Source organism: Hyaena hyaena, unplaced genomic scaffold (assembly GCF_003009895.1).
Source record: "Hyaena hyaena isolate Hyena2069 unplaced genomic scaffold, ASM300989v1 scaffold_287, whole genome shotgun sequence".
NCBI lineage: Eukaryota > Metazoa > Chordata > Mammalia > Carnivora > Hyaenidae > Hyaena > Hyaena hyaena.
In genome coordinates this window covers 908,879-924,271 of record NW_024080919.1, presented here as the reverse complement: position 1 = coordinate 924,271, position 15,393 = coordinate 908,879, and the positions used below count along the sequence as shown (strand labels likewise).

The 15,393-nt window shown below is 42.5% G+C and overlaps 1 protein-coding gene, 1 long non-coding RNA gene and 1 other non-coding gene across 3 annotated transcripts in view; 1 reads left to right on the top strand and 2 right to left on the bottom strand.

Annotated features, from left to right (window-relative positions):
• The window catches only part of MCMDC2 (minichromosome maintenance domain containing 2), a 40,213-nt gene extending 35,278 nt beyond the window's left edge, over window positions 1-4,935 (top strand). The window contains exons 14-15 of the mRNA XM_039246991.1: window positions 4,075-4,241; window positions 4,907-4,935. Of these exons, the coding sequence (XP_039102922.1) occupies window positions 4,075-4,241 (167 nt within the window). The 3' untranslated portion in view covers window positions 4,907-4,935. The remainder of the gene's footprint in view (window positions 1-4,074; window positions 4,242-4,906) is intronic.
• A 1,341-nt stretch (window positions 4,936-6,276) lies between these two features.
• On the bottom strand, window positions 6,277-9,354 carry LOC120241672. The gene is made up of 4 exons (XR_005530926.1): window positions 9,247-9,354; window positions 6,969-7,078; window positions 6,628-6,696; window positions 6,277-6,317 (listed from the first exon to the last, which is right to left on the bottom strand). It is a non-coding gene; the product is annotated as an uncharacterized LOC120241672 (long non-coding RNA).
• Window positions 6,772-6,860, bottom strand: LOC120241705. Its single transcript, XR_005530934.1, has one exon. It is a non-coding gene; the product is annotated as a small nucleolar RNA SNORD87 (small nucleolar RNA).
• Window positions 9,355-15,393: the final 6,039 nt, after the last annotated feature.

The window sequence follows — 15,393 nt, the reverse complement described above, 5'->3', positions numbered from 1 at the left end:
CTTATACTGTCTTTCTCTCTCTCTCTCAAAAATAAATAAACACACATACACACACACACACAGCTCCCTAAATGTTTCAATTATAGCAGGAAATTAAAAAAAAGAAAAGAAAAACATAGCAGGAAATTGATCCCTACTCAGGGACATTTTTCTTGATGCAAAAACTGATAGGTTGTGCCCATGAACTAGATTTAGAAGTTGGGACAGAGGGCAGAGGGAAGAATTAAAGAAAACACCCAAGTTCTGCCTTGAGCAACTGAGTGAAGCATGATGCCATTTACCACAAATGGCAAGAAGGAGGTTGGGAGAAAAACCAAATTATAGATATGTTTGAGACATCCTGTAGAGATACAACTAGATTGATAAAATTATCTGGAGTTTAGAGAGCGTTCTAATTTAGAAATTTCATTTGGGAACCATCAGCCCAAAGATGGTACTCATAGCTGTGGAATGGATGAAACTGCCTGAAATAACCTAGATTGAGACTATACAGAGAACTCCAGGACTGCCCTTGAAGAATTCTACTATTTCGAAATGGGGTTGAGGAGGAGGAACTAAGAGAGGAGAATGAGAATCTCCAGCTACAATGTAGTAAGAAAATCAAGTGTAGTTATAGAAACAAAACAGTGTAAGATTAGAATTTGTAGAATCAGGGGAAGAGCAAAGGAGTAAAATCCTTAAAAAGGTGAGAGGGGATGAAATCCAGAGCACATGTGAAGATATTGGCCTCTAATAAAAAGAGTCACTTCATTATATAGGAGGGAAGACAAATGGATACAGAATCAGGTCTGTAGATTTGGCCATACACTCTACACAAGATCATCAGCTAAAACCAAGGATTGAGGAGAGAATATCATAGTCATAGGGGCAGGAGGGAGAAGAACATTTGTCTTAGACAAACTCAGCAGGATTGTCTGGCAGTCAAGCATGTATCCATTTGAGGTTTCTGTGATTCATTGAAATTGAAACCAAGAAATGCCAATTACGTGATTTTCTGCCTAGCAGCATGAGTGCAGGCAGAAAGTAAATTGTTGGGTTCATGCAGAGGTGAGGTTTTTTTTAGGCGAGTATGATAGTGTTGCAGAGGGCTAAGGGAGTGGGGACACTGACTTGGGAGAGATTCTTAAATAGGTTCAAAGAAGGAAGTGAATTGAAGGAAGCCAGTTGGAGGTCTCTGGGATAGAAGCTGGAAGTGTAAGAGGTAGCATAGGGAAGGGGGACATTTGAACTATTGGTTTTGAAGCAAGTTTTTGGTGATATCAGTTCCTGTGATCTTCCTATTTGTAGTGGAGGTAGAGGAAAAATGGTCCAGACAGAGAGGTCTGGAGTTAAATGGGTCATTCACATGGACATCGCTGAATGGCAGTAGGGAATAGAGGAATATTGTGAGCCACGTGCTGAGAGGTGGTTGACTTCACCAAGGAAGAGAAAGGATAGTAAGCCCAAATGGCACTGGGCATCAAAGGAAAGATTTTTATTAAGAGGAAAGCAGCGGTGAGAATGGTCTGGTAGCAGCCAAGGGGCAGCAAGTTAGTCACTGTCTCTGTCTTGTGATACTACGATATGAGGGGTGTTTTGAGAAAAAGCAGCTTCATTTTAGAGAGCCACAGGGAAAGCAGGGACAGTGTTCTCAAGGGACAGTAAGGATTCAGGTAAGATAAAGGGAGTAGTAAAGGGAGCAGTCTGACGCTCTGAGGCTGTGTAAGTGTGTGCTGATGGCAGATGGCTCTAGGAAGGTCGGCACTGTCTGCTTGGCTAGCAGCTATACTCCTGGCCAGCCACTTGCACATACTCATTCAGTGAATCAACAATGAAACGGAATTTAAGAGCTTAACTCCTACAGTGATAGTCAAAGCTTTTTTCTTTTAAATTGTGGTAAAATATACATAACATTTACCATCTTAACCATTTTTAAGTGTATAGTTTGGTGGTGTTAAGGACATTCACACTGTTGCCACCATCCATCTCTATAACTCTTTCATTTTTTTCAAACCGAAATTCTATACCCATTAAACAATAACTCCCCAATCTCTCCTTCCCCCAGTCCCTGGCAACTACCATTCTTTCTATTTTTATAAATTTGACTTTTCTTTGTATCTCATATAAGTATAATATGTGTTTGTCTTATGGCTCACTTCACTTCATATAATGTCCTCAAGGTTTATACGTGTGGTAGCATGCATTAGAATTTCCTTCTTGTTCAAGATTGAATATTCTACTGTATGTATGTGTACATGCACACACACACACACACACACACCCCATTTTGTTTATTCATTCATCCAACAACGGACCTTAGATTGCTTGCACCTTTGGCTATTGTGAATAACGCTATAAACATGAGTGTATGCCTACCTCTTTGAGACCTTGCTTTAAATTCTTTTGGGTATATACCTGTAAGTGAAATCCCTGAACCATGCAATTTTTTGAATATACTGCTACTGTTTTCCATAGGGGTCGCACTATTTTACATTCTCACCAATAGTGCACAAGAGTACATTTTCCCCATATCCTTGCCAACATTGCTTTTTTGATGGTAGGCATCCTTATGGGTATGAGATGGTATTTAACAACATCTTCCTAATGATTAGTGATGCTGACCATCATTCATCTGCCTGTCTTTGGAGAAATGTCTATTTCTCCTTCACCCTTTTTTTTTAAGTTGGCTTTTTTAAAAAATATAATTTGTCAAATTGGTTTTCATATAAGTCCCTTCACCTATTTTTTAATTGGGTTGTTTTCTTGTTGAGTTGTAGATCCTCTATTAGATATAGTTTGAAAATATTTTCTCCTATTCCATGGGTTGTCTTTTGATTCTTCATTGTAGTGTTTGATACACAAATTTTTTATTTTGATGTGGTCTAACTTATCTATTTCCTCTCGTTGCCTGTGCTTTGGTGTTATAACACTAGAAATCTAGCATTTTATAAATTCTAGAAGTCACTGCCAACTCCAATGTCATGAAGCATTTCCCCAATGTTTTGTTTTAGTTTTAGTTCTTATGCTTGGGTCTGTGATATTAGGGACCAACCTCATTCTTTACCTTATGGGCATTGTTTTCACAGTACCATTTGTTGGACAGTTTGGTCTTGGCACCCTTATTGTAAATCATTTAACCTTGTATTTGAGGGGTTCTTTCCAGGCTTATGGTGGAAAGATGATGTCTTTATCCTCAGTTATCCACTTGACCTTTAAAGTGTTTCCCTACCTTCTAATACCTTCTCTCCCTACTTCTTCCACTTCCTCACAGCACTATTCAGGTTCAAAACTGTAATGACTAGGTCAAAAGGTAACAAAATTCTAGTTTCTACACTTAATGTTTATTTACTTTTGAGAGTACGAGCTAGGGAGGGGCAGAGAGAGAGGGGGACAGAGGATCTGAAGTGGGCTCTGTGCTGACAGCAGTGACCCCAGTGTGGGGCTCCAACTCGTAACTGTGAAATCATGATGTGACCTGAAGTTGGGACAATCTGCCGAGCCACCCAGGTGCCTCTCTAGTTCCTACACTAAAATGTAATCATATTTTTTCTTGGCTTTGGTAAGTCTGTGCATATACTGAAACTATGTCATGAGTCTAAAAATAGATCAGCTTGAAATGATTATTGAAATATTCTATTAAATGGGTCAGAATTTAATTTTAAAACTCTTACTATTGGGGGGCATGGGTGGCTCAGTAGATTGAGCATCCTACTTTTTTGAGAGAGAGAACACGGGAGAGAGAGAATCCCAAGCAGGCTGAGCTGTCAGTGCAGAGCCCCATGTGGGCCCCGATTCCATAAACTGGGAGTTCATGACCTGAGCCAGTGGAGTCATATGCTCAACCAACTGAGCCGTACAGGTGCCCCAATCATCTGATTCTGCATTTCAGCTCAGGTCATGATCCAGGACATGGGGCCAAGACCTGCCCCAGACCCTTGCAGAATGTAGAGCATGCTTGGGATGGTCTCTCCCTCTGCCCCTCTCCCTACCTTGCACTCTATAAAACAACAGACTCATCCTATTTTATTGAAAATGTGATTTCACAATCAGCATTTTAAGGAATTCTCATTTACACTTTTTTCCTTCTTTATTTAGGGGCCACTGTATTTTGTGTCGCTCCAAATGCAGTATTTCCGTTTGAATTGTATAATGAAGAATATTTGGAGCAAAGGGATATCTATTTGACTCAGTGCCAGCAGCAGCTCCAACAGTTTATTGCCACATATGGACCTGGGACAGCTATCTTCACTAGCGATGAATAGGTAATCTGCGGAAGATTATTTTCTTCACTCATATATATAAACAATGGAAAGGTATGATTTTTAAGTAATGCTTCAGATAATACTATGTACACAGTACATTAGGAAGCTATCTTAAAAATATAAAAGGTCTCAGTATCAAGAATCTGGAAACTAAGCAATGTAAAAAATGGTCATCTTTCTGTAGTTCCCTTTACTGGTCACAAGATGTTAATAACACTTTAAGATATTTACCTAAAAATAAATCATTTTTCTCACACCTGTGAACCTGACAGAGTAAATGACAGCAACTTATAGAACCAGAAGCCTCCAATTTAAGGACACTTCATACCTATTGTTATGTCCATTAGTTTTGGAAGCCCTAACGATTCAGGGAAAGCTTGGAAATTTCCCATTTTTTTAAAGCCGGGTCAAATGAAAAAAAGTAATCTATAACAAATCAAGGGGCAAGAGTTGGCTCTTTAAACCTAATTGGTTACAAGAAAGGTACCAAAAGGTAAAGATACCAATTCGCAAACCATCTTCATTTTTGGAGGGAAGAGATCTATTCTGAAAATGGGGGGAGAACAAGGGGAAAACTGTGAGAAAACATTTAACTTGTAAAACCCCTAATTTTTTTTGTTTTCAAAGGTTTAGTAAGTTAATTTTTCTAATGTTTATTTTTTAAGAGTGTGAATGAGGGAGGGGCAGAGAAGAGACCCAGCATCTGAAGCAGACTCCAGGCCAATGTTGGACCTGAAGCCACCAACCATGAGATCCTGACCTGATGTTACTTAACCAGTTGAGCCACCCAGGTGCCACCCGTAAGTTAATTATAAAAAAATAAGATACCACCATGCTGAATTCTGTAGAAACTGGCACTTCATGGAGTTTAACCATAAAGGTGGACAGCTCTCGATAGGCCTTTGACAAATCACTCCTAGTCACTCAACAGTATTTACTGAATGTTCACTAGTGCCAGAGACTTGTGTTACCTTTTCAGAAAGCAAAGCTTGTTGGTTTTTTTTTTTAAAGCTTTTGTTTTTTGAGTGTGGGAGCGAATCCCAGGCAGGCTCCATGCTCAGTGTGGACATGGGGCTGGGCCTGATCTCACAACCTGAACCAAAATGGAGTCAGCAAAGCTAGTTTTTAAAAACAATTTACATACTCCAATTCTAGAATTCTATACTTGTCATATTGGAAATTATAACCTAGATGAAAGTTAACTTATGTACTGTGGGACTCAAAGGGAAAAGCAAGATTTAGCAAAGTTTGTCTTCACACAGTTAAGAATTCAGCTTTAGAATTTCTGTAAATTCTAAGTCCTGGTCGTATGGACTGTCCAGTCACTATTTCCCTTAATATAACATGTTATTATTTGTAATAGGATCAGGATTTTGTTGAAAGGCAAAAGCAAAGAGTAAGATTAAACACTATATAGGTCATAGGTGAAATCATTACTTGTAAGGGATAATTCATTAAGGTGTTTAGATTTCGTGCTCACTTTGGCAGCACATATACTAAAATTAGGAGATTCCATATACTTGTTTGACAACAACATACTATCTCAAAGTATGCTAAAAACAAGTCTGACTAGTGATTATGGAATGGGAGAAGTTTAAATACTTGATCTACCTTAAAGATAGCAGACTTTATTGCCCAGCAATTAAAAGTATTCAAAAGCATGTATTTCTCAACATAACTTCTTATGAGGTGATCAGTGTTAAATAAAGTATTAATTTTCATCATCTGCTTCAATTCATGTCTTCTTGACCAGTTCACTTTTTCCTCCAACTGCATGCGTCGGGGGGGAAAAAAAAATCAGAAACCAAGAGTGAAAATCATTCCGTAGTCAAAATCAAAGGAAAATCAGACTCATGACACACACAAAGCATCTTTTTAAAAAATGTTTATTTTTGGGGCGCCTGGGTGGCTTAGTCGGTTAAGCGTCCGACTTTCGCTTAGGTCATGATCTCGCAGTTCGTGCATTCGAGCCCCACGTCGGGCTCTGTGCTGACTGCCAGCTAGGAGCCTGGAGCCTGTTTCTGTCTGTGACTCCCTCTCTCTCCGACCCTCCCCTGCTCACGCTGTCTCTCTCTCCTAAAAAAGAAAAAAAAAATATATATATATATAAAAAAATAAAAAATGTTTATTTTTGAGAAAGAGAGAGGTGGTGGGAGAGGAGTAGAGAGAGGGAGACAGAATCTAAAGCAGGCTCCAGGCTGAGCTATCAGCAGAGAGCTGGATGCAGGGCTTGAACCCACAAGCTGGGAGATCATGACCTGAGCTGAAGTCATAGGCTCGACCAACCGAGCCACATAGGCAACTTTAACAGGTTATGGCTCTAGCCCTTTGAAGTTTCAGATACTTTAGAATAGCTGTGATTACTTGACGAATCAGAATTACTTACCTGAGGCAATGACGAATTTTTAACCATGACAGTTATGGACTTGAACATTCATCTGCAGCTACCTATATGCTGAAAAGAACATATAACCCATTTTAATAAAAAATTGCATTATACTTGAGTAATTCACATAAATAATATAGATTAACTGGCATCTCAGTCTTCAAATTATTTCTTCAAAGAAACCCTCAGCTGGGTAAACGGCAAAAAGTAATTTAAGTCATCATTGTGCCAGTTATGAAACCTATTTAGGTCAGAAACCTACTAAACAGTTTTGGTACTGCTCTTCCCAGACAGTACCGTGAGGACATGAAACAGCACAGCTTAACATTAACTTTTGGTACCTCATTACATGCAGTTCTGCTCCTAGTGGTTTTATCACAGACATCTTCTCACGTGTTTTTGGAAAGCATCACAACGTTCATTCATCTTCACCTCACAGGCTCGGTTTCACCTGGAAATCAAAATACTTCATTGTGAGTCCTCATTTTTACTTGCCATCTGTGTGTTTAGCATCTTCCATGGAGGAATGGTCCAGTAAGACTTTTTCATTCTTATCAGGAACCATAAACATAATTATATTTACAACCTTCCTGACTCCCAACTAACTTTTTAATAACAACTACTAACATTTGAGGCCATATACTGGAATAATTTTGTTGTTTAACACATCTCGCATGGAACAAAGTACCTTGTGGTTAGTTCTACTTTTTCTGATAGTCAAAACGGATAAACCCCAAAATTTAGACCTCTGTAATGATTTGAGATAAGTACTTTTGACTGTTTAGGCCGTAATAATTCCATAAATCTTTCCAAGCTGGAAATGGGTTTTATTAACATGGTTAGGAAAAACTGGATATATACAGGATGTTCTTTACTATGGCAGTATCGATTTTAAGACCTGATGGTCCTAATGAGTACCTAGCCACTGCTTTTGTCTCAGAGCTTGACAAGGATGAGATATGAGTCAGGTTAAAGGTTAAGATATACAGAAACAAGTGTGTAGACCTCCAACTAAAGCATCACAATGGCAAATCTAATATACTTTTAGAGCAGATACATTATGTTGGCATCATTATTGGACAGTCTTGTAGAATTGAGTCCCAGGCTGCCTGAAAGCACACTTAGGTAGTGCAAGGGGAATGGCCAGGGCCACCGATCATCTCCTACAGCTCCCCAGGAGGATAAATCATTGAACCAGACAGCTACTGGAAATGATTTATGAAGACACATCAAATGCTGTACCTTGCAAAACAATTTATCATTTTCAAGTCTGGAAATAATTTCACATTGTCAATATTAGGAACACAAACTATTAGTTATGAATAATTCCAAATTGGAAAGTTTCAGTGTAATGAGGTTCATGGGAACTACTGACAACTATATGCGTAATCTCATTTGTGTAAAGCCTACAACAATGTTTAGTGATACATATTTGTAATAAAACTGCTATCCTTCCACTCAGCTCTAAAAGCTAACGGACTAGATACAAAATCCCAGATGAGAGGCACCTCAGGATGGAAGGCAGGAGTATGTGGCAGATAAGGAATTAGATGCTAGGTAATGAGAAGAACCACAGTTCTTGAATAGTTTGATGGGCTCTGCATTTATTATGCTTCAGGATTTACCTGTGTTATCAATATTTTTACCAAACATTTAGTTAAAAAAAAATTTTAAAGCCCAGTATTTAGTAATAAAAATAAGACTGATGCCACTTCTACCTCAAAATAAATACCAAATGTAAACTACTTTTAGCCATCAATTGCCCTGGCGAGAGCAACATTTTGTGGGAGGGAACCCCCCCCCCCCACAGATTATATGGTCTCATCGACGTGGTATTAACACCTTTTTAAAGTATTCAAGTAATCTCTACACCCTAAGTGGAGCTCAAACTCACAACCCCCACCCCAAGCTCCTCCAACTGAGCCGGCCAGGCACCCCCACAACTTGTTTCTGAATAGGCAACATACTCTTCCAGCCTCCCAGCTGAGGGTTGACCAGTTTCTTCCCTCTTATGTCCAGAAATACACATTTCTACATAAACGCAAGCATTTAATGGCAGAGCAGGCATTTATGGCCTGGGGAGCAGTACCTAACTCTTCTCTCAACCTCAACACCACGTCTTTTCAGAAAACATTTACAAAGGAAGAGTCGCAAACACATACGACAAATAACAGTATTAAGTCGCTACCAGACGGCTACTAAACTGCTGTTAACAATTTTGAAAGCCAATCACAAAGTACAGTTAAAGTCTTAATATCCTAGAGATAATCCCGCTCTCCTTGTACAACACGCTCCCGCACGAGTGGAGGAGCCGCCCAGGGCACACCCGAACCACACGCCAGAGCTCCAGCCGCCTCGAAACCGCCGGGATCCGATGAGGCCCCTTATTTCTGAGTCTAGAACCGTGGGAACGGGCGTCTACTAAAGCGAAGGTCAGCTGAGACTCCCTCGGGGCGGGGGAGGGAAGGTGCCTCCCGGGCCGACCCCGCGGCCACGCGCTGCAGGGTCGGAGCCCTGGACGCGGGGGCCCGAGGGCGGAGGGCGGAGGCGGGCCTGGACTCCGGCGCCGAGTCGGGGTGCCGGCAGAATCGGGTGAACCAAGACCGCAAGGACTCCCACCTCGAAGGGCCCAGCAACCTGTCCGCCGGCGCTGCCGCCCGGCCCGCATGACCGACGAGGCCCCGCAGCCGCCTCCTCCCACAGCCGAGCGGAAAAGAACGCACAGCTCCCAACGTGGGGCGTTTGGGGCTCGGGGCCCCGCCCCTTCCGGGCGCCGGCCCCGCCCCTGGCAGGGGAGCGGGCGGCGGGCGGCGGAGCCCGCGCCGCGCAGGCCTGTGGTTGGGCTGCTTCCTTGCGGCGGGGCGGGCGTGTGGTGCCGCCCGGGCGCTGCTCCTGAGGCCGCGGTGGGGCCTGCGCCGGAAGATCGTGTTGAAGGGGCGTCGGCGGCGTTCAAGGCTCGGGAGGCCTTCGCTCAGGGCGCGTTCAGCGAGTGTGCGAGTGTGTAATCTGTCCGTTTGTAATGGACCCGAGAGAGCGGGAAGTGCTCCGGAAAGGAAGGGCCTCCCGTTCCCAGAACGATGTTTGCTTACTCTTCTGCTCCTTCGCATCGTTCTGTGCTTGAGAAGCCGTGGTATTATCATCCCATTTAGAGTAAGCGTGTCTGGAGTCGGCCCCATCGAACACAGAAGACCAGTTACCAGAGAAGAACGAAGCTGTGGTATTTCCCTTATAACAGTAGTTACCGCGGCTGTTCTTGCTGGTAGTACTTACGGAGCATTTAAAAACAGAGCAGTCACTTGCCTTGTTTATAAACATGTTCTGATTTGCTATTGATATTTGTGTTTTGTGTTTTTTCACTCTTGTTTCTTTCAGTCATTTTATGAGTCTTGGCTACGAAACACTAGACTTGGTCAGAGGAGACAGGCTGCGGATCCTGGTGCCAGAAAGAACGAACGCACGTGAATGCACGTGGTTAAACACCTGAGTCCGTAAAAGACCCATCATCTTTCCTTTAAAAATTGGGACTCTAAGAAACTGCTTCAAAATCCAGTACAAATAAATTTGCATCAAGGAAACATGGTAAAAAAAAAAAATCTAAATCTAGCAAAACATATCGTTGGTTATACTCACTTTATCAAAGAATTTCTCTCTATATAACGTTTTTGCTGAATGTTTTGCAAGGGTTTAACATTCTTTGTTCGGGACCCCACTGGGCAATTTATTTTGTCAGGTGGTGGCTTGGCCCTCAGCCTGCCGGTGCAGACTCTTGGCTGGATGTAACTTCTACAACCGAATTCTGCATGGACAGCCACCTCCCCCAGGCCTCTGGCGACACGTGGATGGGCTGGTGTAGAAGGTACCGTTACTGAACGTTGTACTGAAAGAGGAGGGTGACTTTGGATGCTGAACCCATAGATGCTCTGGCAACGTTTTAGGCATAGTCTCAGTGCCTCGGCCATAGGAGAGGGACCTGGAGACCGGCACGGATGCTCCTGCAATAGTTTCCTACAGCATAGCTCCTAAGTTGCTAGTTTTCCTTCAGTGGGTGCTCACATGGCATTTATTAGCCTCTGCTTCTGAAGGCTACCTGACCTGGGAGGGTAGTATATAGAAGGGACCACTGTTTTAACGACTTAATATGTTCTTCAGAGGGGCGCCTGGGGGGCTCAGTCGGTTGAGCATCGGACTTCGGCTCAGGTCATGATCTCACGATTCGTGGGTTCCAGCCCCGCGTCGGGCTCTGTGCTGACAGCTCAGAGCCCGGAGCCTGCTTCAGATTCTGTGTCTCCCTCTCTCTCTCTCTCCTCATTCTCTCTCTCAAAGACGAATAAACACTAAAACAGTATTAAAAAACATTTTTTAAATGTTCTTCAGAGTAGATACAGTTAAATCCGGGACTAAAATTTAGGTGTTCCTAAAACTCCATAGCCACCCATTTTCAGATTAGTATTTTAAGTCAGTTATTAATTTTTAAGCTTATTTATTTATTTTGAGAGAAAGGGAGAGAGAGAGAATCCCAAGCAGGTGTTGTGCAGACTGTGTGCAGACTCTGCCGCACTGACTGACATGGGGCTCAGTCCCACACACCATGAGATCTTGACCTGAACTGGAATCAAGAGTCAGATGCTTAACTGATTGAGAATTGAGAAACTGAGGTGACCCAAGTCAGTCAGTCAGTTATTTATTTATTTATTTATTTATTTATGTATTTATTTATGTAATCTCTACACCCAACATTTGGCTTGAACTCATGACTCCAAGATCAAGAGTTGCATGCTCTTAAAAAAATTTTTTTTAGGGGCGCCTGGGTGGCTCAGGCGTTTAAGTGTCCAACTTCGGATCAGGTCATGATCTCAGAGTTCGTGGGTTCGAACCCCACGTCAGGCTCTGTGCTGACAGCCAGCTCAGAGCCTGGAGCCTATTTCAGATTCTGTGTCTCCCTCTCTCTCTCTGACCCTCCCCTGCTCACGCTGTCTCTCTCTCTCTCAGAAATAAATAGGGGCGCCTGGGTGGCTTAGTCGGTTAAGCGTCCGACTTTCACTTAGGTCATGATCTCGCGGTTCGTGGGTTCAAGCCCCGCATCGGGCTCTGTGCTGACTGCCAGCTCAGAGCCTGGAGACTGTTTCAGAGTCTGTATCTCCCTCTCTCTCTGACCCTCCCCTGCTCACGCTGTCTCTCTCTCTCCTAGAAATAAATAAAACATTTAAAAAAAAAAAAGAAAGAAAGAAAAAAAATTAAAGAAAAAAAGAACCTGTAAAATAAGAATTTTTTTTTAATGTTTATTTTTGAGAGAGAGAGAGACAGAGTGTGAGTGGGGAGGGAAAGGGGCAGAGAGAGAGGGGACACAAAATCCAAAGCAGGCTCTAGGCTCTGAGATGTCAGCACAGAGCTGGATGGGGGGCTCCCACAAACCGTGAGGTCATGACTTGAGCCGAAGTTAGACGCTTAACTGACTGAGTCACCCAGGCGCCCCTTGAATTGCATGCTCTTCTGAGCCAGCCAGGTGCCCCTTAAGTCAGTTATTTTAATTGATTAATAGTATCATTGATTAAATAAATGCTTTGTTTTCAAATACATCACAACTAAGTGGCTTTTAAGAACTGAGCAGTATATTATTCCACATTTCAGGAGGCCCAGAGGTAGCTGGTTCTAGGGCTGGTTAATTAAGCAGCACAGCACCGTCAGAGTTTGTGGTCTTCTCTGAGACTCTTGGTTTTCCTCTCACGGTTGCAAAAAGGCCCCCACAGCTATAAACATCACGTCTTCTTGTAAAAACATTCAAAGGCAGGAAGGACTTTTTTTCAGGTGTTTCTTTTTTAAGTTTCTTTTTTTTTTATTGCTTTATTTTATTCTTTTTAGAGAGCTAGGAGAGAGAGCGCAAGTGGGGAAGAAGAGAAGAGGGAGAGAGAGAAAACCTTAAGCAGCCGCCATGCTCAGCACAGAGCTTGATACAGGGCTCGATTCCACAACCCTGGGATCATGACCTGAGCTGAAGTCAAGAGTCCGACGCTCAACCAACTGAGCCACCCAGGTGCCCCACAGTGTTTCTCTTTTAATCTCGGTGAGAGGTATTACCAAGAATGCCCTTCTAGTGCCATTGACTATGGTTGGGCTACATGTCCAGAGATTATCGGCTTGTATGTGAGAACGTAGGTTTGTGGTAGAAAAGAAAGAGAAAGGGGAATAGCTGTTAAAAAAGTTATCAACGGCCCTTGCCACAACAGCTAATCTGAACTTTAAGATTCCCCAGTGAAGTTCATTTCTATGAACATCAGGAGCTGTCTTCTAGGGACACCTGCTGGCTCAGTTGGTGGAGCACGCACTCTTGTCTTGGGTTATAAGTTCAAGCCCCACATTGGGCATAGAGCTTACTTAAGATAAATGAATAAATAAATAAATATTTTAAAAAAGAGCTCTCTTCTAATTACAGAGGGAGACAACATTATAGGGCCATGATTAAGGATATGGGAATTCTGAGAAAAAATGGGTGCAAATATTCAACAACTTCTGCCCCAGAAGTTACCACAAAAGCAAAAATAACTTTTTAACACAGCTATATTGACATACTAAGAATTGCACATATTAAAATGAAAAATTTCTAAGTTTTGACATGTATACACCTGTGAAACATCATGCTAATGATAATGAACAGGAGTGCGTGGTGGCAAAGGGGGTTAAACATCCAACTCTTGATCTCAGCTCAGGTCTTGATATCAAGGTTGCGAGTTCAAGCCCCATACTGGGCTCTACACTGAGCCTGGAGCCTACTTAAAAAAGAAAAAAGATAATAAACATATTCATCGCCCCCCCGACATTTCTTCATGCTCCTTTGTTTTAAAAATTTTTTAAATGTTTTATTTATTTCTGAGAGAGAGAGAGAGAGAGAGAGCGTGAGCAGGGGAGGGTCAGAGAGAGAGAGAGATACAGAATCTGAAGCAGGCTCCAGGCTCTGAGCTGTCAGCACAGAGCCCGACGCGGGGCTCGAACCCACGAGCCGTGAGACCATGACCTGAGCCGAGGTCGGAAGCCCACCCGACTAAGCTCCCAGGCGCCCCTTCCTCATGCTCCTTTGTAATGTCTCCTTCATGCCCCCAAACTCCATCTTCAAACCCCATCCCCAGACAGCTGCTGACTTTCTCTCGCTACATATTAGTTTGCATTTTTCTATAATTTGCTTAAATGGAATCATATAGTGTGTACTTTTTGTTGGCTCTTTTCATTCAGCATAATTGTTTTGAAATTCATCCATGCTATTTTATGTAACAATAGTTAATTCCTTTTTAGTGCTGAGAAGTATTCCCATATAAGGATATGTCACAACTTGTTTATCTATAGGTCCATTGATGGACATTTGGATGTGTCCGTGTTTGGCTCTTACAAATAACACTGCTGTGAGGGGGTTCCTAGGTGGCTCAGTTGGTTAAGATTAGGACTCTTGATTTTGGCTCAGGGCATGATCTCATGGTTCGTCAGATCAAGCCCCACAATGGGCTTACTGGTGTCAGTGCAGAACCCACTTCGGATGCTCTGTCCCCCTTTCTCTGTCTGCCCCTCCAGTTGTGCTCTCCCTCTCTCAAAAATAAATATAAAAAAAATAGTTGTTCTTCATTTTGATGAAAAACAGTTTATTCTTTTTCTTATATGGATTTGGCTTTAGCTGTTATGTCTAAGAAACTTTATGTAACTCAAAACTTCTGGAAAGTCCTTACCGCCCCCTTCCCCCCAACCATAGACCTTTCCAGTTACTCCTCAGCAGAATAAATATGCCCTTTTCAGGACGATCACTCAACCAGGCTCATCAAATGACTGTTTCTATCCAAGATTCAGAGCTATGCCTGTCTGAATTATGTAATGAATTTTGCTGAAGTCTATTTAAGCCCCGTCAACATCAAAAGACTCATCCTAATCCAGACTCTCAAAAACCGTGTAAATATTCTGCCATTGCCCTCCCCATTCTTCTTTTTCTTTTTTCTTTTTTTTTAACGTTTATTTATTTTTGAGAGAGAGCACGAGAGTTCAGGAAGTAGAGAGAGAGGGGGACGGAGGATCTGAAACGGGCTCTGTGCTGACAGCAGAGACCCCGATGCGGGCTCAATCTCACGAACCAAGAGATCATAACCTGAGCTGAAATTGGACGCGTAACTGACTGAGCCCCCAGGCGCCCCTGCCCCCCCCTTCTAAGACGCTATCAAGACTGTCAGGCAGTAGCCTCCCATATTTCCCTTATCCTTCCCTCTTTTACAGGGTTTTGTGATAAGTAAGGAACTTGGCTTTGTTCCACCAACAGGTTATTTTGGGGGTCTTTTCAGGGAGTCAGCAGTCACAGCAGTCAACAATGCATAGGAAGAAAATGAAAGATGTCTCCAAGAGCATAGGTAAACAGAAGAGTATTCATCCACATCTACATTGTGTGTGTGTGTGTGTGTGTGTGTAACAACCTAAATAGCTAGAGACTGGTAAAATGAGTTATACACATCCAAACAATGGAATGGAAATGCTACTCTTGTCTGGCAGATTTTTCTAGCCCTTCCTCTAGAGTATCGCAGCCCATTTCTCCCCAGACTTCCTCTTTCTCCTCCCCCGCATTCTTAGCTAACAACTTATTAGGTGAGTCAGGACCCTTTGTGAGACCACAAAGAGAGACCACAAAGAGAAACCACAAAGTGATTTACACGGCAGAAGTTTAGAGGTGCTGACTCTTGTTTTTGGCTCAGTCATGATCTCATGGTTGTGAGATTAAGCCCTGCGTTGGGCTATGCACTGGGC